This window comes from Pinus tabuliformis, chromosome Q (genome assembly GCF_031772625.1).
Source record: "Pinus tabuliformis cultivar Carrire ecotype Pingquan chromosome Q, CPIR1, whole genome shotgun sequence".
In the NCBI taxonomy this organism is placed as follows: Eukaryota; Viridiplantae; Streptophyta; class Pinopsida; order Pinales; family Pinaceae; genus Pinus; species Pinus tabuliformis.
In genome coordinates this window covers 263,984,171-264,011,379 of record NC_142296.1, presented here as the reverse complement: position 1 = coordinate 264,011,379, position 27,209 = coordinate 263,984,171, and the positions used below count along the sequence as shown (strand labels likewise).

Sequence of the window (27,209 nt, the reverse complement as noted above, 5' to 3'; positions counted from 1 at the left end):
TCATTCTCAAGATTAAAAACAGAAGTAGTCTTGTCAATTTCTTTAGGAGGAGGAAGAATTTGAATATCCTTTTTGACAAGAGGAGAATCATCCTTACCTTCAACCGCCTTTGATTTTTCCTTTTTATCTTCAACTGTCTTTGAGATATTCTTCTTGGGCTGTGCTTTGTTTGATGTAATAGGGACATCTCTATTCCTTAGATTATACTGCTTTTGCATCTCAAAAATAGCGTGCTGATAGCCCTTTAAAAAATCTGAAGGCTCTTCTCCTGATTTCATCATGCTGGACTCATCATGTTCCTCCTTAGTCAAGAAAATTCCTGACATTTCTTCATCAAAACAATGGATTGATTCCTCAGGGACTTCAGGTTCATCTTCTTCCTCTTCATCTACCAAATTTTGTTGGAAGGGAGGTCTCACTGGAGGATCTGCTTGCTGATTTCTGTTGTCTCTTGGCCTTTGCTGATTCTGAGGTCTTCTAAACTGAGGGTTCCTGAATTGAGGTCCTTGCTGTGCTGGAGGAGCAGAAGCATTCCCAAGAGCTAGTCGGTCCATCAATTTCTCCATGGTTTTCATCATTGTTTCAAACTTGTCTTCTTGAGCAGAGGTAGAAGGCTTCTCTTCTTCCTTTAGCTTAGTCTTTGCCATCTTTGATTTCTTAGCAGCAAGCATGTTCACCTCCACTTTAATTGCATCATTTTGCATGTCAGCAAGAGAGGCAGACTCCCTTTCTCTGAGTAAAAGAGAAAAATCTGAATCAAATGATTCAGCATATCTCAACTGTGCCAAAGCTCCAGGAGGTTTCGAATGAGCTGGAATAGAATTGTATATTTTATTAAACCTCTTAGAAAAGTTTTGGACAGTTTCCTCTGGAGCTCTCCTAAGATTGTTGTATTCAGTAAGGGCTTGGACAGGGTTGGTTCTGTTTCCCCATTTCCTTAGAAAGCTGTCTTCAAATTCTACCCAACTATGAATGCTTCCGACTCTAAGGGCTTTAAACCATTTTCTGACTTCCCCAATGAAAGTTTGAGCAAACAATCTTAGTTTTACATCTTCATCATCCACTTCTTCCCTGTCAACAAAATCATTGAACCTATCCATGTGTTCCTCTGCTGTAATATCTTCATCTCCTCCCCATGTTGGAATTCTGGCAGCATATTTGCTAGGAAGATCATGTAAAACAGCAGGGAGAGCTAGAGGAGCATACCTAGCAGGTATAGCCATAATGAATGGAGGAGCAGTAACAACAGGTATTGTATGACCAGTGGAACCAGGACTAGTATGAGATAGTGTATGAGGACTATTTGGACTAGCAGAGGCAGAAGATAAAGTATTGGTACGAAAAGGACTATTTGGACTTTGCAAACCACTGACAAAGGAACTCCAATTTGGGAGAGGTAAACCAGTTTTGGACTTGAGCAAAACTTCAAAAGGATCAAGTTCTTTGAGTTGATTCAAATCTTCTTCCTCTAATAATAATTCTGAAGTAACAACCTCCCAAAACTCTTCCTTATCCTTTTGTGACACTAAAGATGAAGTATCAATGCCTCTTTTTTGTAAATCTAAAATAATTCCAATAAGCTCTTCTTCGTTCTCAGACCTCAAAAATACCTCATGAATTTTATCATCAACAATTTTATCTTCAGGACTTCTAGAAAATTTAGGGAACAGAGATTTTGATACAGATGAAGTACCTGGTGTAGCAGGAAATCTTTGCCTGCTCCTTGACATGGTGTTCGGATTATCCACAGGAGTAGGTGGATTTGGGTCAGGATTACTCCTTGTATATCTTCCTCTCGAAGCCACCTTTTTCACTTTAAGATTGTATAGAGTCACCAAGGTAGAATACAGCCTCGAAAACCTTCTGAGCTCCTGCTACCTTCAGAAGTTCAGCTTCATGATTTCGGGAATGAGTAATCTTCAGGCTCCCGGCAGACGCACCAAAATGTTATCTCAAAATCAGACCCTGATAGGCTGCTGGTCAGGTTGATTCTAAGTAACTATTTCAAACCTACTTTAGGCTGAGGCTTAGCCTCCTCAACCTGAGAGGGCTCTCTCTGGGTGTAATAATGATTTTGATTAAAAATAAGATGGCTAACTCTTGTAGAACAACTGTGACAAATATGAATGCTGGAAATACATTAAACTAGTATCCATTGGGCCTATGGAGTCAACAACACTTCAATATAACCAAAGATATTGACCTTACATGGAAGTCAGGGCATTCAGCATTTGAATATTCAGAACATACACTCATATGGAACCACACAGTTTATAGATGCATACAGGAAATCAGAGCACATTCAGTGAATTCTGAGTGATTATAAATCCATACCACTATAAACAAAACTAAGGAAAGGACAACATCACACATTCTGAATATAAGAAATCCTTCATGAATCCTGAGGAGTAAAATCAAAATTATATTACTGAAAGTGAGTCTTTACAAAAGCCAAATACTATGCTCTGTTATAAAGTTTTCCAACCCCAATTACATTGCTGTTTCAGCTATATATAGAGCTCTTATTCTAACTGATCGAGATTCCTCCTCCAGCATGAGGGGAATTCGAAAACTACTTCTAATGACACCTATCAACCATTTAACTAACTAATAAATACAACAAGGTGCTGACTGGAGTTTTTTTAGAGATCTAAATCGACTATGACTCTAACTCCATATTACATGCGTGCTGGCTTTTCCTCGTTCTTTGACATCTGGCCCTCTTTTAGTTTAGCTGAAATGGATGTTTACTGATCATGTTCAACCATTCATATTTTTCACTTGTTTCATAGAGTTAGCCATCTAATCTTGATCAAAATCATCAACCTTTGAGAGAGCCCTCTCAGGTTGAGGAGGCTAAGCCTCAGCCTAAAGTCGGTTTGAAATAGTTACTTGAAGTCTTCCTGGTCTGCAACCTTCCAGGGTCTGATTTTGAGATAACATTTCCTATAGTCAGTACACCTCTATTTGAAACCCCTTTCCTTACTATTATTCCGCCTCCATTGTGCAAAGAACTGTAAATGTTTTTATGTATTTTTTGAGTCATTTTCAGTTCTCCTTTACAAAAAAGTAATGTAATTGTACTGTCGTTTCTTGATTTGAAAGTGTCGCAAGTGTCGTTTTCAGTCATAGAAGATAATTTGATTGTTCTTGATAGTTGATTACCCTGTTACTATTGTATTCGATCTGAATTAGTAGTTTTTCTAGTGGCGAAAGCAAGTTTTCATTTCCAAATCGCAAAGTGTTGTCATTGTCTTCATTTTGATTTTGAAAAGAAACTTGTTAGTAATTGTCGCTTTGAAAAATAATTCAGATTTGCGCATTTGCTTTCTTTTTATCATTCACATATTAAGAAGGTTGAAAACAAATACATGCATGTGCATTTTCATTTAGACTGTTTGATTGGTTTGATTTAGGACAGTGCATATAGTGTGTGCTCTATGCTCTTTGCTGAAAGAATATTATCTCTCTTTCCTTAGTAGCTAGGATTTTCATTGCACAAAGAAGATAAAACGACTGTTTATCATCTTAGATTGCATTTTAAGAATTGTACATCTACATCACACGGTGAACCTGAAAGGAAAATTTCTTAAGCACGATCAACTATAAAATAAATTTAATGAATCTAGCAACGCTTAGGAACCTAACGCACAACATCTAGAAGTCTAGACGAGAGACGTATTCCGGCGTCGTAAAGCCTGGTAACTGTTGTTTTCACTGTTGGTTGCGTGATTCCTCCACTTTGAGATGATAAATGCCAGTACGGACTTGTGCTCCCACGTACCGTCGAGTATATTTTGGGAGACCACAATAGGCTTAATCCTTTATCCATAGGAAGCCGTGTCTGCCGCCCTACCGATCGCAATGCACTGAACACAGCATTTGGGAATATTGACTGCAATACCATAAAAAGTATTCTGCAGTTTTGCGATTGGTTTGATAATCCCTCTATCTAGATTTCCAGAGCAGTCCCTTTCATTCCTTTTCGGACTCCATAACGGAAAAGGTCCATCTGAGAACTTGTCACTTCAGGCTCATTAAAGATCGAAGGCGACTAGAGTCATCTTTTGTTTTTTCTCGGCTCTTTAAAATTGAAAAAACAAGTTGTGTCAAGCGTCTAAAATTTATTTTAAACGAAATAATCATCACCTTTCCTACGTTGGTCTTAGGTTGAGGAAAATGGAGTCCACCAACTAAGGAGTTCCCCTTAGAGGAAATCCTAGTCCCTTCTCCTCTTGGGGAGATGTTGGTGCGCCCCATATGGCCACATTGTTGCTTCTAGGATTGACAATAGGCTTGCCCGTATGGCTTTTCTCAACCTCTGTCGTTCAGAACACCGCGGTTCCTGAACAATCGAGTCAGCAACTAGACGATTCCGAGATTACCCCCCAACCCTCTACTTCATCCAATTCTTCCTCTCCTCCTTCCTCTTCGCTTGATAAAGCTGGTAAAGCCAAAAATCAAGTACTTGAGAAGAAGAAGGAAAAGAAGAAGAAAGAGAAGAAGAAGAAGGAGCCAAAGGCGAAAAGGGGTAACCAAGCGTCGTCTAGTGAAAATCCACACACTGCACCGACCAGGCCTAAATCACCATGTGTCATTTGCAAGGGAGACCACTTTCATAGAGATTTTCCTTGCATCCCTCGGATCTTAAGGGACTGGTCTCCTCGTTTGCACAACCCGGTGTCATCAACCTCTGATGATCATGTTGAAAATACACTGTCGACTAGTGAAAGTGAAGCCCCTGGACAAAAAGGAAAAAGCAAATTTCCTTGTAAACTGTGTGAAGGCGATCACGCCGTACACCGTTGTCCCTTCTTAGACGAGGCTAAAAGAGTTTTGGACGATCATCCGGTTTCACCGTTATGACTTCCTCCTGGATATAAGAAACTCTTGTCGAGTCCGTCACTAGTTGAAAATTCGGTTGACACGCCCAGGTGGTCAGCCGAAGTATCTATCACTGAATAAAAACCATCTGAATCCATACTAGACAAAAGTCAAAAGTTCGAGGCGGCAGTTGACCCGGTCTTTCCTTCAGAGGTTCCATCTTCAGATGATACAGTCACCGAAGAGAACAAGGATGACACCGTGCAAATTATTTTTGTAAGCACAGACTCCGATGAACATGGGGGCAATTTACCCATTCCTTTACCGCAGGAAGGAATTTCATCAGAGTCGTACCCGACCGTCTATTCGGTCCCACCTCCAAGCAACCTAGTTGTTTCCTTTGACTGGAATCTACTAGGCAGACCCCGTTTACTGGCTAGTATACCATTCCAAATCATTACTCAAATATATAGAATGGTTATGACCGGTACCATCATAGATGAAGGGGATTTTGTGAGTATCCTTTCCTCGATTGCTTGGAAAGCGCTTGGCTCGCCATCGCTTTTGCCTGAGATGAGAAATCTAACAGGCTTTGACAAAGGAACCAGTCGACCGTTAGGGATCCTTCCCAATGTGCCCATAACATTGAGAGGGAAAACCGTTCACATGAATGTAATGGTAGTCCAAGGACCCCTGGATTATAATCTACTCCTTGGGCGAGACTATATTTATTGCATGGGAGCCATTGTCTCATCCCTCTTTAGAGTAATGTGTTTTCCGCATGAAGGAAGAGTGGTCAAGCTCGTAGAACAGCTTTCATTCCTCGGTTCATGCATGGCAAATAGTCATATACCATCCCTGAATGGTCTTTTCACGCAAAGAATGTCTCATCAATCCCCAGTCCATTCGCCTGATGAGCGCGAGTGATTCGGGGGACATGACTGAAACCCAGGGGCATGCACCCTGGTCTGCTTCGGCAGGAAAACTTTAGGTATAGCATAGGTTTCCGCGAGAGATATATGACTAGTCTGACACTCCCGTCCGTAATTGGAAAATGGGGTTAAAGTGGAATAAGATTCCTTCGTCAAAGTTATGTGGGTGGAGGCGTCTATGCCACTCTCCTTTATCTATTTCAGTAGACATCATCGAAGAAGTGTTTTGTTTGCGATGTGAATAGAACAATCTTTGGTAACCTGAAAGAGGAAGGCCTTTTTGGCAAAACGAATGCTTTGTCTACGAAATTGCAAGGTAACCTTGAAACCCTATGTCTCTATACCTGGGGGTATGCAAACCTTTCGGCATGCAAGCGAAGAGTGACCATTTTTTTTTTAAAATTTGTAGGTCCTCTAACCCTTTAAACTCGTAGGATTGGTCATTTCCTAACTTGCATAAAGAAAGGATGTGGGGCAAAGCTTCAAAATAATGTTGTTTTTATATATGATACATTCTTATTATACAACTGGATTAATCGAGCAGTTTTAACGCAGACTTCATGCTCGTTAAAAAATAAACATAAGCAATGAGCAAATGTTTCCCCCAACGTTTAATCTCACTAAAAAATGAACCAATTTCTGGTAAATAACCATCGTGAATGTAGTACTTCACCCTTTGAAGCCTTGGTCATGTTATCATCATCACCTCCACTTTGTATCGGCTGATCATTTACCTCCACTTGATTGTTTACCCCTTTTTAGGAACAGCTGCGAAGAGTGATTCTATTAGCCATCCTTGTAACACTTTCGTGATTGAGAAATTCCAAACCTTACCTGGAATCAGCTGTTACCCGAATTTATCACTCGTTCCTCAAAAAACGAGTCTCCTTTAAGCTCTTTTCAACTGACTCGAAAAATATGAAAATATTGCCGAGCCATTGGCCTCTCCAGCTCGTTAAAGTGACCGGAAGTGCTATCCCTCTAGATTTTAATCTTTTTGGACCTGAGGGATTATTACACAAAAATATCGAGCGCTTGTTTTGTTCGGCTCGTTAAAAGTACCGAAAATTCATCCCTTCTGTATTATTTTATACTTTTTCAGACCTAAGGGATTAGATGACGAAAAAGGATTTTTGGAGTTTCCTTTACGTCCCTTTTCAGACACTCTAAAATTGAAAAGGACCGAGTTATCTTTGTTGTTAAACTCGTTAAAACCTAATAGCGACAAACTTGTCCATAACAGACAAGAACGAGTTTCACTATCGATAGGCTCGTTAAAACATAGCGATGGGTTTGCCCGAAGGGAAAATTATAGAACAAGCATATGTTATCCTCCTCAAGCTTGAAAAAAATAAAGAGGTACTAGTCAGCAATGACTGGGGAAAAATTGGGAAGAAAACCAGAAGAAACTTTGTTGGTAGCAAGTCGCTCTTGAACATGACACTTTCACTCCGCATCCAAGTCGGGTTGGGTTGTTTCATTCACCGGCCACATCACCATGGTCACATCACACCATCCACATTTGGGGTTAATGCTACCAATCCATCATGTCAGTGTCGCCAATATGTTCAAGAGAAGTCACTCAGAGAATTCACCTGTGTCTCACCTGCTGCAATACATTTACGCTCCATTCTTTCATGACCGCCACCCTAAACCTTATATCACCAGATCGTTTTCACCTCCATTAAAATCATTTGCTCCATTCCGTGTCATTGATGTGGGATTCATTAAGGCCCTCCTATGACGGATCGCTTCGTGTCGACATCAGCTCATTATCCATGAATTCGATCTAGGAACACCCATTTCAGTACTTTGAAGCTTGCATGCCTCAATGGCAAGTTTCTCACTTCCGGCTACAGGTTCACTTCAATGGCCTTCGACCAAAATATTTTGCGTGGTGTTCGATGCCAAGTCCCTTATTCACACCACGTGAATTGTACTGCAGTACCTTGAGGATCATTATCATTATCGGTGATTCCTCTCGTGCTTGTTAACATCTTACATCATTAGCTGGTAATGAGGCGATGTATTTCCATGTTCGACTCCAGAACATCTCTCACATGGATCGACTTGTACTTTGAGTGAAGATCGAACGAGATTGAAGACCCCGGATCTAGTTTCATCCATCCGTGCTGCGATATATATTCAGGAAAATAAAGACATCAAATGTACATCATTGCTGCACAGATAATCATCCAATCTAAGGGATGATGGCTCTACCAGAATCATCAGTCTACACTCAGACGATTGTCTGTCCTATGTACATGAAAATGAATTTATAAAGTTGAGCATGGGAATGCCCGCCTCAATTAGATCATGAAAATATTATGAAGATAATGTATTGTATTGTATCTTATTATAGGTCTCCTTCCAGCTTGAAATAACTTCGGATCCTCATGATAAAGCATTTCGCCCGACATCAAAAAGATTAACGACCTCATGCTTTAGGGGGCAACTGTTATAGACATTTTTGGGCACTGCAACCCCAAGCATAAATGTCCATAAACTAAGGGCTCCTAAGTCCCTAAAAGTGTTGTTCCAACCCCTAAAAGAACAAGGTCAACTGATTACAACTTCTCCTAGAAGTTCTCCATGAAAAACTGCTCAGAACTTGTCAAAACGGGACCATTTCACCTGCTCCATAGGAAAAGTGCGTTGCATCTCACCTAAATACACATAGTAGGTGTGTTGCATTTCAAAAACCCCTTCTATGGGGTGCGATGGGCGAGAAGGGACAAATGGCAGTGTCAATCCGCGAGGTGGAGAAGCATGGAATCTTCCAGAAACTTCTCCTATGACACTTGCCTCTCTAAATTCGACCAGGGATAAGTAAGAGATCATCAATCTCCAAGTGGAATCAAGAACTATTAGAGGGAAGACACTAATCAAATCACAAGCTAACTCATCTCCCTTGCAGACATCTATATATGGATCCCTCATCCGAGAGATCCAGAGGCTGGGAATTTGCATCTTGTAAGGAATTGTTGTTGGTTTCTTGAGGCAACATCATAGTGTTGGGTGATCTAAGCTTTTCATGAGGTGAGAAAGGGCTCACCTGCTGAGAGGATGATGCTGGGTCAGGATGATTGGTTGTAACTCTCTTGGCTCTTTCTTGATTATCAATAAAGTTATTCAAGTTTTCCTCCATACTCTTGTGTGATTTATGTTTTATGTATTTGTATGGTCAATTTACATCTGATCCTAGATTGTTTATGATAATAGATCCATGTTCTCGTATAGTGTTATGCTGCTTTGATTCTACAGGTACTCTGTGAAGCTGAGTATACAAGAAAGCAAGTAGCAAAGGACTATCAGAAGAGAGAGGAATCGAGCAAGGAACCAAGCGCAAGACAGAGGTTGGTCTCCTTAATTCTTCTCTCATCTATCTTTCATAAAGGAAAACGAAAGTAGTTTTACTTTGTTTGTTTCTAAGGTAGCTACCAACCTTAGTGGGATTAGCAGTTCTGCATAGACACTTTTCCCTGTAACAATGTTGGTTTATCTTGTTGGGATTATGATGTATGGTTTATGCATTGGTTTATTGGTCATTTTATGTCATTGGCATGGATATTTTCTTGGATTAACAGTGATGTTTAGCCATTCCTATCCCATTTTCTAGATATCCATTATGTAGTGGGTTCCCTGCTTAGTTAAGCTTTGGATTACCAATAGATTTTGGATCCTAGTTGATGTGGTCTTAGGAAAATCCCAAGGGTTGAGAGTGGATATGGTTTTATCTGGGAAGCTCTTTACAAGTGGGTGGAGAAAGGAAAATTCCTTTGGTTATGGTGAAGAAATTCAGAGGCATCCAAGCTTGTATGGTTTTGGTGATTTCTCCACCTGGTATTAGGTGAAATCACCATGGTATGAGGGTGGAGGTGGTTTCTTATGGACTTCATGTTTTGGTTTATCCCATGTGATCCAAAATTCATGCTTGGAATATGGCACGGAGCTAATTGGGCTAAAAGAGAGATTTGGTTTAGTCCCAATATATGGTCAAGTGGTACGTGGAAGTCCCTAACTTGGTTGGTACTATGCTTATGATATTATGTGTTATTATTTATTGAGATCAATGAGCACAAGTTTTAGTTTAATGTACGACCATATGACTAGTTTGTAATGGTTTCATTCTGGTTAATTGCTTTTTACATGAATGATATAATTCTTATTATATGATGTGCTCTTGTTATTGATCTTTCTCATGGTTTCACAAGCTATCAAACAATTATATGAATGCTTGAGTTAGTAAGTGATTTTTGAAACTAGCTTGAGATGGTAATTAGCCTTCTTGATGAACATCTAATGAAATTACTGAAACAGTGAATAATTATGCATTCATCACCAACATGTGCCATGTTTACCAAGTGTTTGTAGAAATCACTAACACGTGTTTTGTAAGTTTGAGCAATATTAAAACTTGGAAACAAAGTTTGAAGCCTACTATAGACTGTTTATAAAGTTATGGGGAGTTCTGGGCAATTGGTCTATAGGATAGCCCTAAAAATATAGAACAGAGTCTCCAGATGCATTATCTTAACTAGAAAATCTCGATTGTAGTCACATGGAGGACGTGTTGTGTGTGCGTTCAAAGCCCTATGGCCGCACTGACTAGCCTTCATGCATGTGGCTAGGTTGTAAGTTAAGTTGAGAAGTAGTCTGAGCTCACTGAGATGGCCACCAGTGGGATCAGGCTATCAAGTTTGTGATCATATGTCCCTGAGTGTTGCAGTAGGTATTCTACAAGTTGGAAGGTAGGCTCCATTTCCATAATTGAATCTTGGAAGTTGGGTCATTCATAGTAATTCTCAGCTTATGTTTACCTTGATATGTTTACCTTGATAAGTATGTAAAATTGGGTAAATATTGGGTGAGGTATTATAGAGTGCTATCAGAGTAGGTTCACATCACTGGACCTCGAGGTAAATTCAGATTTTTATGCATGCATATCAGTTGTCTATATGTTTACCATGCATGAATGTTAGCTATCTATTGTTATTTTTATTACATCCATGTACATGATGTGCTTGTGATGTTATTATCCTATTAATCTGGATTACCCTATGCATATGCAATAGCCTCACTAGTAATAAATTGAGGTAATGCTTTTGATTATGCCTTTTGTTTTATCTATCATTGGTATGTTATAGGAAATAGAAGACCACTAGACGAAGAGAAGAATGGTGAATTACTGTTCATATGACTCCTTGTGTAGACCAAAAGATAAATAATGGGATGGGAGAGATTGGTTGAGCAGCATGGAGAGGGAGACTCTCTTGATTTAGTATATACATTGAGAAGTTTGAAGGCATATATCATAAGTTGTAAAGTTGATAATGAGAGGCTGATTGAGGCCCAAGAATGGCCTAAAAAAGCTCAAGAATAGAAATTTGAGGTTAATGCATTTATTCTTCAAAGGCTTTCACAGTTATAGAGGCACGAATAGTTGGGGACTAGTCATGGAGATAGACAAGAAGAAAATACTAATGGTGCAAATGGAAGCTAATCTTAGAAAAGGTATAGAATGGACATGGATGGTACATTAAAGAGTGACCAACTCTTGGATACACCTAAGAGGATGGATAGTATGCATGGACCTTATTCTAGCTCTACCTTTAGGAGACATCACTGCTAGCATCATTATAGGAGGTATTTTTTAGAGAAATTCAAGAAATCCTAGCCTCCTATTTTTTATGGTGAGATGACTAAATCAGAAGATGCATAAGCATGGCTACTTGGAATGAGGAAAGTTTTTAGACTTCATGATTACTCAGAGAATATGAAGGCCAAGATAGATATTTTAGGTCTCAAAGGAAAAGTAGATATCTGGTGGGAAAATGTCAATCATGTCAGAGGCATCAAAGGAGAGAAGTTGACTTGGGAATAATTTGAAAGACTATTCAGGAAGGAGTACCTATTTGAGAGGCATTATTATGGAAATGCCAAGGAATTATATGAGCTCGGGATAGGTTCCATGTCAGATGAAGAATATACGACCATATTTCTAGAGCTATTGATATATATGCCATATCTCAAGGAAGAGAAAGCGAAGATCGAAATGTTCATCAGTGGATTGCCTTTATCACTCAAATATTGAATTGAGTTTAATGAGCCTTAGTCATTAGAAGAATCCATTAGGAAGTTGAAGCATTGTTATGAACAGTCAAAGTGGAAGCCCGAGTTCAAGTGTGACTGGAAGGGTGATGAGAAGACTAAAGGAAAATGGCCCAAGAAGCGAGGAATATCTTAGGTTGCAAGTGAGAAGGAAAATATGGCTCCTCATAAGAAATCCAACACAACTAAGAAGGGGCATGGGTCTCAGCCTGTGGAGAAGTAGAATAAAGGTAGTGAAAAAGAACCATTAAAGTATTGGACTTGTGGTGAAGACCATCATAAGAGAGTTTTTCCTATGTATAAGGATGTCAGGCCTCTTATCTATAGTGCTTAGGAGGTGCAAATAGTTGGGGATGTAGTTTAGATCATTCCCTGGATCTATGCAATGGTTGAAAATAGGAAAGAAGACTACCATGAATCCATTATCAAGATTGAAGGTAAGTTTTAAGATCGAGTTGTTTCTATTTTGTTTGATCAAATGTCAAATTATAGCTATATTAGTCCTGAACTAGTGGATCAATGTCATTTGAATAATGAAGTGCATGCAAAATCTTGGTTGGTGCAGTTTCCTAGAAGGACAAAGAGAAGAGTTTATGATTGGGAAAAGTCTTGTGCATCTCAACTTAATAGTATGCCTACAACAACAAATCTTAATTTTCTTCCTTTAGGTGCATATAATATGCTTTTGGGTATGGATTTGTTGTTTATACATAAGGCCAAGTTAAATTGCTATGAGAAGGCCATTGAGTGCTTGGATGAGGATGGAGAAAAGAGAGTCTTGCAAGGAAAAAACAAATCCTACATCAGTGAGGATTTTTACAACCCTAAAAGCTAAGCAAAACCATAGGAAATGATGTTTATTGTTCGCAGTGCATGTTTCCAGTGAAAAAGGGCAGGAGGATGATAATGGTGAAATCCTTAGGAGGTATCCTATATTGAAGCAGTTTGAAGATGTGTTTCTTGTAGAGATTCTAGAGTTTCCTCCTCATAGATAGGTGGATTTCTCTATTGAGTTGACTACAAGAGTAGCACCAAGGCACCTTACGCTATGAGCACACTTGAGTTGGTGGAACTGAATTTGTAGCTTAAAAATATGATTGATAAAGGATACATAAGGCCAAGTGTATATCCTTGGGGTGCAGCAATGTTTTTTGTAATGAAGAAGGATGATACTCTTAGATTATGCATTGATTACAAGAAGATGAACAAGGTGACCATTAAGAACAGGTATCCATTGCCCCAGATTGATTATTTTTTTTATCAGTTGAAGGGAGCTGTAGTATTCTTGAAGATTGATCTGAGATAAGGATATCACTAGGTGCATATCAAGGAAGAATACCTATTAAAATGTTTATTTGGTCCTATATTTACTCTATATATCATTTAAAAATACAATTTAAGCAATGAAAAATAACACATCGTATTTTGCACTCTAAACAAGTTTGCACGTGAAGAAATTTGACTCCTCGCGACTCATGTTAGATCGATATTTATGGATCTATGCTGGTTACAATAATTGGAGCATATGTAGATGAGAGAAAAAACCATGCTCCCAACCACTAGAACTATTAAGCCTAAACAAGTGATCTAGGGGATCAAATTAGTGCTCAGAATTCAAAATGTGCAAAAGAGATTGAAACCTATATGATTGGATAGATCTCTGTGATTTGAATCCAATGCAACTCGTTTCACTCAAAACTGATATAGGATGCTCCCGATATCGAGTTATAATCGAATTCCCAAATAAGTAAATTTTGGCAAAAAGAACATGTGACAACACAATTTCGACCAATGGCAAGGTGCCACATGGCCTCACTAGAGTGGTAAAAAAAAATCAGATTTCTAATGTTCAAAATTTTTTCTAATTTCTCCAAGTATCCGAAATTTTTATTATTTAAGGTTGTTCACTGTGGAATTGGGTCCAATAATGGAGGGACACATAAGCCAACCAGGGGTTGACACGTGGCCTCCGAAGGTTGGTTAAATTTTTTTTATTATAGAGGTCGAGCAGCTGACGAGAGTCAAACTAATGATCTCCCACCAAGAAACCGTAGGCCTAACCACTAGACTGTCGCATGTTTCTTATCATATATGGTGCAAAAACAATATAAGTGGTTTATATGTGATGCCATTAGGGGAGGGGCTCGAGTTAAGCCCTAGCTCGTGGCCACTAAAATGCCCATGGGACCACAGGCAGAAGGGCCAAGGGGCAAGGCCTTATCTCAAGCCACAACCACCACACCCAAGCACATTATCGTTGGAACCCAACCCACAAGGCCGAAGCAGAAGGTCAGAGGGAGCTAGTCCCGAGGTCACATGACCCCATACACAACCATGGGTGCAAAAATTTGGAGCTAGGGGACCAGCCCCAGGTCACTGGGACCTAATGCGACCAGGAGTGTGGCTAAACCAAAGGGCATAAAGTTAGGCACTGGAATCTCGACCCCAATGTGGTCATATGTGCCAATGTGATCGAAATTTTCAGGATTCAGGGCTTAGTGGGTGGTGGGCTCCAGTATTGTAGCAATAATGCTACAACTCCTGGGGCTTCCTATCTCTAATTTTATCAACCCAGTAGTTCGTACAAACTTGGAAGCGACGGTGCTGTATGCACAAGTACTAGCTCTTGTCGCAGCTATCACTTGGTCAATTGGCACAAGTCCGCTAGGGCTTAAGCCAACTTCTATATGTTCTCAGAAGAAGCTTTCTAAATGATGGACGAAGGCTATCTCAAAGGAAATTAATCTACTTTGCAAAAATGAACTGAAAGCCAACCAAAACATGGAAACCCTAGTAAACCCTAATCTGACTAATTTAACCTCTATGATGCAATAGTGAGAGTGCAAATGTCTAAAAATGATGCCATTACCTCTAGTGATATGAAATGCATGAACTTAAACTACTTCCATTGAAAAGAACATTGTTTTTGTATTTTTGCTTAAGTGGATGGAGTGATTATGGCTTTGTTTCTTATTAGGGTTTGGTTGTGCAGAGGTGGTCCGAAGGGAGAGAAAGCTTGGGAAAGGTCAGGAGGGCTAGGAGAGGTCCCAGAAGGTCCCTAGCATCAGTCCACAGAAGTCTACAACGTTCAGGTGCTCGGAAACCAAGTTTGCAGGCTTCTACAGGATGTCTGCAGGGGATCCTACAGGAAACTAAGGAATTCTACAGGAAATCTGCTAACTTCTACAGGATGTTCTACCGTGGGAGTTTTGGGTGATGGTGAGGTGATGGAGCGGTATGGGTGGATAGGTAAGGTGGAGATGGAGCTTGTGATGGCTCAGGGGCAGAGAAATAAGATGGAGAGAGAGTGCACGGAGTTGGTTGGTGAATAGAAGGATGGAAACAACGAAAGGTCAAAAAGATGGAGCTACGTGGGCAATGGAAGAGTTGGAAGGTGAACGAGCTGAACAGAGGTCGAGTAGGTGGATTTAGGCGTGGTTAAGAAGAAGAAGAAGGAAGTGGAATGATATTGAGCAGTGTAAATAAAACAAATTACTTATGTCTTGCACCAAAAACGAGAATCCATTAACCTGTGCTACCTGTGCTATTAAACCAATGAACAACGATGTAAATCATGAAGAAAAGTCGTGCATGGAATTGTAATGAAGAAGTATGGCTCAAGAGCAAAATGCATGGAAGGATCCACGATTAAAACGACTGTGTTGCAGCTTGCATAAAAGTGGAAAAAGACTGCGTTTTTTTGGTGGTTGGTATAGACTGCACCCCAATCCCTAAACAGAGATGGCAGTGAAGGCACTAACAACCTTTTCTTGGAGCTCCAGTGAATTACACACCTCCTATTCTGATCTAAGCAACTGAAAGCGATTTAACCATAAGCTAATCCTACTCAATCTCATTAAAGAAATCAAATCAGCAGACTGTGTTCTTGAAATGCATATCAAACAAGGAAACAAAGTGCTGGAAAGAAAGGCAAATAACACTACAAGAAGAGGAGATCTATTGCTCTTAGGTTGGGCCCTAACCTGAGAGCTATAACTCCCTTAAAAGCTCAGAATTAGATCCAAATCTTCTTGCCTTTATTCATAATCAAAAGTCTAATGTCATGCCAAAACTGGCTTACAAAAACAAACACCGAGCTGTGCTCAGAAATTACAATATCAGTCCAAAAGTTCAAAAAGCTCCTAACAAAGGCTACGGCCTTCATATTTATACAAAATGAAGATCAAGCTGGCTTCCTCCATTCGTGGAGCTTGGTTGTCCAACTGAAAGTCAAACTGCTGATCCTGTAGAACGTGTTGGCTGCCTTTAAGCTCGGTGGGGAGAGCTGTTGGAGCTCGGAGTTAAGGTGAAAATCACGAGGAAGGTCATCAAGACCGTGGACAACCTCCCTATGAACCCGCAATGTCACCTTTGTTGTCTCCTTGTCTCCTTTTGCGTGGTATTTTTCTCTCTTTAATGCCAAAAACCTGAAATCATCATGTATTAGCCACATAGATATAATGTTTGCCCTTCTTCCTACAAACAACACGAATATACTAAGAAATGAATGCATAAGTGATAAAAGATGAATGGTTGAGCAAGGTAAGTAGGCCAATATGAGCCCAAATTGTACCAAAAATTGGGGCTCATCAGTGGGCAGATTAACAATCCTATAATTTCACTCATTAGGTGGGATTGTAGGCCAGATTTGTGTGTCGGTTCTGGGTTTTGGGTGCTCAAGCTAGATTTGGGTCGAATTGTAGGATGAATAGTTATAGAATTTGGGAAAAACTTGTAACAGGCATACCTTTCTCAATTTTTTTCCAAATGAGGTGAAAAAAATGCGGAGTTAGGGGGCCAGCCCCAGGTCATCGGAACTTAATGAAACTAGGAGTGTAGCTAAACCAAAGAGCGTGAATTTAGACCCTAGAATCCTGGCCCCAAATGTGGTTGTATGTGCCAACATGACCAAAATTTTCGAGACTTGGGGCTTAATGGGTGGATTAATGATCCTACAATTTTTCCCTTTGGGCAGGATTGTAGGCTAGATTTGCATGCCGATTCCAGGGTTTCGGTGCTCAAGCTATATTTTGGAAAAAAAGGACAGGTGACTGGACAACTTGGGCCAGTGGTAGGCTGCCACATGGCCTCCCCAGATTAGTAAAAAAACATATTTCTAATGTTAAGAAATTTTTCTAATTTCTCCAAGGATCCAGATTTTGTATTATTTAAGGTTCTTGAATGTGTAATTGGGTCCAATAATGGAGGGCCATGTGGGCCAATCAAGGGTTTCCACATGGCCTTGTAAGTGTTGGCAGAAACGTTTCATCGAGGGGGACCTTGGGTTTAGGCGCGGAGGGCCAACAATGGTTCGTTGTAGTCTAGGACAACGCCGGAATTTTCACCTTACCCAAAGGGTAAGGAGTCTCACCCTAGGCATGTTGCAACCAGAAATAAGAAGGGGTTCACCATGGGGTCAAGGGTATATCAACCATCAATATGTAAGCAACATAACATGTATATTCGGGACAACAACATATCATTCAATGCAGTGAAGCTACCACATACATAGTCTTGCAGTATATTTAAAATTTCAGAAGATCTATATATCATAAGAAAATGCATACATCATACTAAGAAACCAGCCTAGATCTTCATTCATCTTAAGTCAATAGAAGAGAAATACATAATATATTGGCCTTAGCCATAGGTAACCACAAGAAATACCCGATTATAGGATCTAACTGCCTATGATAGACTCAGCCTGCTTCTTGGCCACTGGTTAAATCTTCAACCCAGAGGTTCTATTTGTCCACTTCTAGAAGCTATTGATCCATGAAACCACAACCAACCCATTTCTCCTTACAACTTTCTCCTTTTGTATTCCTTCTACCGTTTGCACTGCCAGTTCTCGCTCGGCTGTTCCTTTCCTTGGCTGCCTCTCATCCGTCTTGTTCGCTCGACTGCCTTTTCTTTTTGTTGACACTTTGCTGCAACCATCCGCAATTTCCTGTTCCTACCTTTTGCCCCAGTTGTCTTCATCGCAACCTGACTCTTGTTATCGCCACCCGTTTCCTCTTCTTTATATCTTCAAAAATATTACAAAATATTTTAAAATCAAAATGAAGGCCCCAACAGGCCCCGACCACAATTCTTTGACTCATCCTCGAGTCAATTCATTTCAAGCTCTTCCAGTCCGGTTGGTGCCTCAGTGGGTACTCCTATCGGTGGCTGCTCTAGTTTTGCTAGCTGATGAGCTAATGCTCCTGTTGTCTCAACCGTCATTTGCAGGGTGGTTTATTCTCCCAATACACCTTCCTCCACCTAATGCCCTTCCTTTCCAAACTAAGACCCCAACTCTGGAACAGTGGTGGTCGTTTGTTGCCTGAGTTCATTATACTTTTGGAGGGTAGCCTCCCATCTAACAATGATCGTGTCAGCCTATTGGGTGAAGTATCTAGTTGTATTGGACGTTAATTCAACTGGCTTTTGACTACACAGACGGTCCCCACTGTTCTCCGTTGCTGTTGCAGACTTCTTTCAGAGCTAGAACCTATAGATAGACCAGTGGGCACATATCCCTTATTAGCATTTTGGTTCTCGCTTATTCTTCTTCAATCTGATCAACCCGTGCTTGAATGGTGGTGATTTTCTCATCAATCTGTTGGAGTTGGTTGGAATCCATGTAGTCCCTGCTACTAGAAAATAGTACCTGTAGTTGCTCTCTCATAGGGTATGCTAAATGATATTCAATGAAAGGCTTCCCGACTAGTTGTGAACTCTATCCATTATGGCATAGTCATCTGCTTATACCTTACTGATCTTTCCCTCTATTGTTCTCGTATATATTTCAACCGGTTCTAGCAGCGCTGATCTTCCTATTTCCAGCTTCTTCCTCATATCAACATTTGTTGCTACTAGGTTTGAACATGTTGCTTGGATGTGATCGAAGCAACTCACCAATGTGTAGGCTATAATGTCCTTTGGAGCTTTCGTGTTGGCATCTGTGATCGTCGACCATAATGACCATAACTTCTCTGTTACCTAATCAACCTACACCTGCAAATTTGTATTTGCTTGTCATTATCGATCTCTCTCCTCTGTCACCTCCTATAGCTATTGTTTTTGCTACTCATTCTCTCTGGCTAGATCATCATGTATATTTTAGGCTCTTTGTGTCACTTGTTGAATAAATGCAAATAGTTGTGAAGAAGACCAGTTCTGCGAGGTGTCAGCTTGCGTTATGCTTTGTTCTGGAAAAAATTTCCGAATTGGTAGGTCGCTGGCATTGGATTTCTCATAATGGGAGGTGGGTGAATGAATTGGTTGTGATTTTGGGGTGAACTAGGAAGTGGGACGAACGATATTAGGGTTAGGGACCACCAGTAAACTTATAGCAAACAATGGATGGTACGGTTCGCCCTCCTCCTATAGAAGAGTTATAATTGGTCCTTTCTCCTAGATTGGGCTCGACCCAAAAAGTAGAGAGACTAGTGAGGTCCGCTGGGTACCACTGGTAGAGGTGGCCCCTCTAAACTGCTCTATTGATTTGACCTCCATTTCTACAGTTGCTAGTCGTGTGCTAAAGGGGAGGGTTTCCGACAGGGTTGTGGAAGTGGAGGCAATGTGGGGAGAAGATTCTCGCGACTGAGGTAGGATAGTAGAGGTATTGGGGGGGGGGGGGGGGGGGTGGTTCTTTAATAACGGGGGATGTAGAGACTGATTGTTCGACCTGATCAATAAGGTAAAAAATGTGAATTGTCCATGTGGTTCTTAGCCTTTTAATGGTCGGGTTCCGAATTAGTCTTTTCTTTTTGAGTTTCAGGACTATTGGTTGGAATGGGGTTCGAGCGTCGCCAGTGGGGATTGCCATAGCTAACGAAGTTGTAATAATTGGTGAAAACATAGTAGAACCTTGAAATTGCATGGGTTGGTTAGCCTCACCAGAGTACTCATCGAAGTTTGTGATCAGCTGCCTTATCGCAAACATTTTTTGTTCCATTTGCAGCAACATCAGGTGAATGCCATCTTCAGTCGGCCTCTTTCTGTTGCTTTTCCCTACTTCTCCCTCTTGCAACTATGGCTTCAAGCCATTGAACAAATATTGTTACTTACCCTCTGTAATTTCGTAGGCGACCCTCGGCCATGAGCCAATCTTGCTATGGAGTGCCTCTTTAGTAAAAAAAAAAAATTGTGGCCTCATCCTGAAAGCGTCAGGATGGACACACCATAGTCAAAGGTAAGTGAGCTCATGCGAGGCTCCAAACTAGATTTCGTCGGAGAAATAATCCAGGATTGGTTTGGTTATCCTCTTTGTCGACCTGATTGCAATCATAATCATCTCATACCATACATTGAAATCTACCTCATTAATTTCTTTACTACTTGGATCCCCTAAAGCTCTCCATGGCTCATACCGGAGTGCTAACGATTGTCCTTTACTGATCTGTAGAATTTCCCTCCCCCTTGGTGGCCGCCATTTCGAAATCACCAGACATCAGTATATATTCAAATAGGAAATTGGTACTCTACCTGTAGATATCTTCACATCCTTCGAAGAGCTCGTTTAATATGAAAGTAGACCATTTGAGAACGTCTCCATTACAACAGTGCTCTGCAACCGAAATTTCATCTAGAGTGCATTCATTCCTTGCGAAGTGACTTATGGTCTTACCTGCTATGATGTAGTAGGTGAACCTTATCTCAATTTTGTTGATCATGTCAATTTTGGCTCACCTTCTGCCTTGCTTCATTCCATATTTTGCTTAATAATCATCTTCTCCTTGCTTCTTTTCTCTTTTGGTGCCTACCTGGAATGTTGTGTTTACCGCATTCCCTTTGGTTAACAGCCCTGTGAGACGATGAATATCGTCTACGTGAATTGGGTACTCCCTATAGAGCCATAAGGACCCCCCATGCATTCTGCTGGCTAGTAATTTGGAACACTACATTGCAACCAGTTGAGTGTCGAAGACCGATAAACTTCTCAAATTGATCAGCGTCGACCTTTACAATCCTCTGAAATCCTCCCTAACTTTGGTTGTTCTAGTGCCATCTTCCTTATGAATTTCTTCTGTATAGACCTCCATTTTTTAGCTTTGGAAACTAGAAGTAATTAGTAAGGTCATTTTCAACTAAGGTAGGCTTGTCATATTTCCCATTTAGATTTTCCAACAGCGCAATTCGCTCATCTAGTTTATCCTATGGAACTAAGAGAATTCCTTTTTCCATTTCTCTATGTCTCTGATAGACAATCATCACCTGAGGCTTCACACTCCTGCGCTTCTGCTGCTATTATTCAGAGAGGAATTGGATTTTCTTTGCTACCTGCACTTGAAATTTTGTAGCTTGCTTCATTATATTGCAAATTAAGTAGCAAAGCTTGACACGACGTTTCTTGATTGGACTTTGGCAACTTTCCTCATATATCCTAAACATGCTTTGCAGTCATCGTCTAACCTGGACCAGACAATTCTGACGTGGATTGGGAAAGGATATAGTGGGCCACATGGCTTATTAACTTTACCATAATGGAGGTATTTATTAACTAAATTTGTTCCTATCGGAAAAAGATTTTATCGATTCCACTTGACAGTTGCATTATTAGTTACTTATTATGGAAATGACTACTCATACAATGGAAAGGATGGATACAACATGTGATTATTAAGACTGAAAAAGTGTCTGCCTACGTGTAACTTAAGAACTGGAAATGTGTGTGCCTACGAGTGACTATTAAATCTACCTATCCCCCCAACCCCCCCCCCCCCCCCCCCCCCCCCCCCCCCCCCCCGATGAAAAATGGATTGCAATATTATGACAATTTTCTGCAACCTTATTAACACTTTTGCTTATTCTTGCTAAAAGGATGATAAAAGACACAAACTTCAAATGAATGTTGAAATGACTTGGCTAACTTTTATTAACTACTACCTACTTGTGGGCTCGTTTCCAAGACCCCCTTAACTTGAGATTGTGTTCGTTGGCATGTGGAAGGGCTTCAAGCGTGCGTCGTTTACCCAACCTTGTAGCATATCTCCATCCAGTTGTGCCAACCTTACCGCTCTAGAATCTCTAATTTCTGCAACTATGAATGGGCCCAGCCAGTGCATCTGCAATTTACCCGGGAACTTTTGGAACTTGTTGTCATATAATAATACGTGATCTCCAACTTTGAATGTCTTCTTCCTGATATGCCTGTCATGCCAAGATTTTTTCCTTCTCTACTCTACTGACTGGTGAAATTCGACCAAGAATCTGGATTCGTCAAGTTCCATTAGTTCATTTAGTCTTTCTCTTAATGCTACATTATCTGTCATTTTTGCTGCCTTGGAAATAAACATGATGGGTACTAAGAACTATGTTGCCATTACTGCTTCCTTCCCATATACCATCTAAAATGGTGTTTGTTTATGAAGTCTTTTCATTGTTGTTTTGTATGCTCATAGAGTTGCTAGTACACGCTTGTCCTAGTTGTCCCTGTTAGCTGATATAATTTTCATGAGACCTTTTTCTAGTATTTTATTGAATTCCTCGATAATCTCGTTGGCCTGTGGATGGTATGGAATACTTTTATGATGTTGAATCGTAAAAATCTGAGAAGAGACTTAACAGTTTCATTTATAAAATGTGTTCCTTGATCACTTGTCAAGCTTTTTGGGCAGACAAATCTTGAAATTATATTCTCGAAAATGAACCTTGCGGGAGTGTTGGTCGTACAATCCTAGACGAGTGCTACCTCTGCCCATCTGGTGAGATATTCAGTGGCTATTATTATGTATCTTGCGTGTGAATGTCTTACTAGTGGTGTTACTGGTCCGATGAAATCTATTTCCCACTTCTCGAATATCTCCAATGTATGAATGGGTTTCAAGGGCAGTTCATCTCGTCAAGAAGGCTTCCCAACCCTCTAATAGACATCACAATTCTTAGGATACACTTTAGAATCTTTGTGGAGGGTTGGCCACCATAATCTTGCATGCAGTATCTTCCTTGTAGTGGCTTTTCCTCCTACATGGCCTCCCGTGACCCCAACATGACATTCCCATAACACATCTTCTCTTTCGTGCTAAAGTATGCAGCGTCTTAGGACTTGATCTAGGCCCATCTTATAAAGATGTCCTACGATTAATTAGTAGTTTGTTGCCCTTACTATTAGGTGTCGCTTATGCGTTGGTGTATAACCCTCTGGGCAGTTCCCTGTTGTCAATAGCCCAACAATTTCTTCTAAGTAATCTGGGACTACTTCTATTCTGAATAAGTCAACATTAGGTACTTGATCATCCAATGCCCCTTCGTTCTTTCCAGTCTCCAGTCATGATAGATGATCCGGCCCCACAGTCAATCTTCCAGGTTTTATGACCACCTCGAAAGTGAATTCTTGGAAGAATAATAACCATCAACATATCCTGCCTTCTAACACTTGTTCTTTTACTAAATATTCTAGTGCTAAATGATCTATGAAAAACTTGAATGGCGTCCCCAACAAGGAATGCCTGAATTTCTGCAGAGAGTATATCATGGCAATTGCCTCCCTCTTTGTTGTCGTATAGTTCCTTTCTGCAGTTGACAACTTCATACTGGCATAGTACACCGGGTGATCCATATTTCTCTCCCCTAGTTATGCTAAGACTGCTCCTAGTGCGATCCCTGAAGCATCAATATGTACATCAAATGTTTTGTTCCAGTTTGGATAGACAAAGATTGAAGGAATTACCAGTTTCACTTTCAATTTATCTAATGCTACTTGATAGTCCTCCATCCAAGTGAATACTTCCATCCTCTACAGTAAATTCTCCATCGGGGCTGTAATTGATGCATGATTCCTAATGAAGCGCAAGTAATACCCTATACGGCCCAGAGTGGACCTCAGTTTCTTTACAATTTGTGGCGGTTCCATGTTGACAATTACCGCAACCTTTGCTGGATCTACACACATTCTGTCTTTGTAGACAATGTGGCCCAACAGTGTTCCAAATGGAACTGCAAAAACGCACTTCTTTATGTTTAAGGAAATTTTCAACTATCGACACCTTTCAAACATGACCCTTAGTAACCTTGTGTGTTTCTTCAGTAGGCTATATATTGTCCAGTCATCCATGTACACTTCTAAGAACCTATGAATGTAGTCTCAGAATGCAGCTATGAAAATCCTCGAGCAGACTATAGGTGCATTCTTCAACCCTAACGACATTACATCGTAAGCATATGACACGCATTCAGTGGTGAACGTTGTCTTCCTTTTTTCCTCTTCGGCTATTTGGTCCCGATGGTAGCTCAAGAATCCATCCGTGAATGAATATGATTCATTTCCCGCTACATTGTCCAAGACTTCATCACTAAAGGGTGTCGGAAAGGGATCATGCACACATGCATTGTTCAGACTTCTATAATCAACACAAAACTTGATTTTTGTCATGTATTTCTTGTTTTGTATGACTATCAGACTTATCCATTTCACTTCATCTACCCGAAATATAATCCTCACTTCTAACATTTTTTTGATCTACCTCTTAACGTTTTCTTTCACCCTAGGGTTCAATCTATATAGCCCGTGCTTCACTGGATGCGCATCCAACCTCAGAACAATCTTCATCTCCCCTGTGTCTCATTTGATTCCTTTTAGATTTACTACTGATGTTGGGAACAAGTAAAAAGTTTATTTTGTCATTTGTTCATCCTAATAATCCCCCACGAACACCATCTTGGTTTTATCTTCTGTTCCAATATTTTGCTTCTTCAATTTCATTGGTAGTAGGTGTGTGGTTCCTCCTGTGGTACTTTTTTGTATATCCCATTCCCCTTCGGTTTCCTCAAAGGTTAGATCTCTCAATTCTTCTAATCCATATTCATATGGTTCTGAATCCACCTTGTTGTATGCCACATATTTTGGAGAACCTATGTCATAAATATATTGTAGGAACTTTTCATCAACGCAACCTTCAACCATCTGTCCTCAGGTGAATAAGTTTCTTTTAATTGCATGTTGTGTCGCAGTCATGCATATATCATCATCCATGAATGAGAAGCTACTAATGAACTAAGACACCATGGTATCCCAATTTAACATTTGTTTACGAAGCTCCTCTTGCACATACCAAGCTTGGGGAATGGTACGTAGGGTATGTATGAATACATGTACCCAAATTTCTTTCAGAATCCTTTCTCTTTCCCAACTTCTTATGCAAGCCTCTAATGGGTAGGATACATTACTGATTCACCATTCTCAATTGTATCAATGAATATTTCAGTTGTGACTTCACCATCACCTCCCATGTCTTCCTAGGAAGGATGTTTACATTCGATCCTAGGTCTAGCATTGTGTCCTTGATTTGGAATCCCGAAACCTGAGCATTGATTCAGAATTCCTTTCTGCTTCTCTTCTTATTTTGTCGTACTCTTCTTGTATTCCTTTCTAGTAAGTTTGCATATGGTCGTTCCACTTCCCCTTCCTCCTCTAGCAATGTTGCTTTTAAAATTTTGCATAACTCTTTCAACATGTGTTCATCCTCAACGATCTACAGAAATAACTTAAACCATTCTTCTATTGGATGAGATTTCTTGAGCATGTGGTTATTCTGTTTATGGATTTCCTTTATCTCAGCCATCCCTTCAAACAATTTAGTTGCCTCGTGATAATATTTTTTTAGTTCCCTAGGCTTGTATGATTTCTTCGGGGACATTTCCTTAATGATCGAGGGTGGGTCCCCCGCACTTTGATCTTACCTTGTCTTGTTTCCCCCTCTTGTGACTATATTTATATTAGTTACAAGAAGACTGTCATCTTTATGAGGTTTGAAATTAACTAGGTTAGCCCCTCTCTGTCTAGTCCTTTCTTCCCACTTTGCAATGAGTTTTGGGCAATCCTTTGTGGCGTGTGTATTAATTTTTCATTATGAACACCACAGCCTCCTAGGGAGTAGGAATTCCCTGGTGATGTGCCCCTCTTGGTCACAGTTGTAGCACCTTATAAGACCTCTTCCTCCCGCTCTTCCTCCTCTCCCATTTCCTCCTCATCCTCTCCTGCTGGACTCAATGATTCTGGAAGTCGACCCATCCAGCCATTCTACTAAAGCATCCAATGCCCTGCACTAGTCAATGTGGTCATTGTAGATGCACAAAACTCACAATAGATATTATGAGTGGCGTTGGAGTACTTCTATAGTATTGGGCACATCCGCGGTAGATGTCCATACATCCTACAATTTTCACATTATTCATGATTGGTTCGTCTAGGGAAAGCTCCTTGCACTCTTACTGTTGCAACTCCTATAGTTGGTGGGGTTCCTGATGATCCTACAATCCCCCCTGAATGGTTAATTCCCCACAACCTAAGACATTATTTCGTGACATGTCCCTCCACCATGCAGTGTGTGCACCATACATTGGATCTAACTGGAAAAACTAGTTGTAGATCCTTCAATTTCTCCGTTAAGGTGGCAATTTGATTTTGAAGGCCCATAATATATGGATCTTGCAATCCTGTCCCTCCCCGATATTCATGTGAAAACACCTCCATAGTCTCTATCCTTGACGCTTGCTCTAAAGCATCCTAGAGATTCTTGATCTTTTGTTGCATCAACGACGTCCATGTAAGGGGCAAGAGCATCTTTATGAACCAGTCTCTCTGGTGAGTAGGATCTAGGGTGTAACTCAGCTTAGAAATGGCATATTGAAATCTTTGCATTAGTTCCCAAGCAGTTTCTCCTTCCTTCTGCTTAACTTCCCATAGCTCTGATAGCCCTTGTTGGTCAATTTGAGGTAATTTAAATTCCTGCACAAACCCCAACTTGATCTCATCTACTATGGGATTATAGTTATGTTCCGCCCATTTTATAAACCAACCCAGAGCTCTCTCCCTTAGCATGGTCTAGAACTCCACTAATTTAAAGTTGTCTGGTGTCTGTCGTACTCTCCATATAGCTTCGTAGAGATACTGGTGTTGTTCTACATCTTCATTTCCTCTACCCACAAACTCTGGGTATCTGGTAAAAGATCCCGCCACGTTTATTTGAGTATGCACCAATAACACAAATCCCTTGGTTGCGGGCTGCTGAGATCCTTGCAGTCTCAGATTACATTCACCACTAATTCCCATGTTATTTACTGTATTGAAACTAGCCTTATTTCTCGTGCATATTGTGTACTCATATTTCTTTAGCTAATTTAGTAACGAATTTCTCTTTATTATAGTACCAGGGGCAGGTCGGGAGGAATACTACCTGTACCTTGGGGATATTGCTACTGACTTCTTGTGGATGTTTCTCCTTCAGAAAATAACCTTCTCATGATGTTGTTGATTTCCTCTTCCCTTTCCTCTTCACAACTGCTCAGCATTTGTTCCTCCGCTATCCTTCCCGCAACCTGTCAGGAAGGATCCTCTTTATTATTTTGGCTCCTACT

General features: G+C 40.4%; 1 protein-coding gene across 1 annotated transcript in view; it reads right to left on the bottom strand.

Moving 5' to 3' along the window:
* The window catches only part of LOC149219189 (uncharacterized), a 145,794-nt gene extending 118,890 nt beyond the window's left edge, over nt 1-26,904 (bottom strand). The window contains exon 1 of the mRNA XM_089386734.1: nt 26,719-26,904. Within this exon, the coding sequence (XP_089242860.1) occupies nt 26,719-26,904 (186 nt within the window). The remainder of the gene's footprint in view (nt 1-26,718) is intronic.
* Nucleotides 26,905-27,209: the final 305 nt, after the last annotated feature.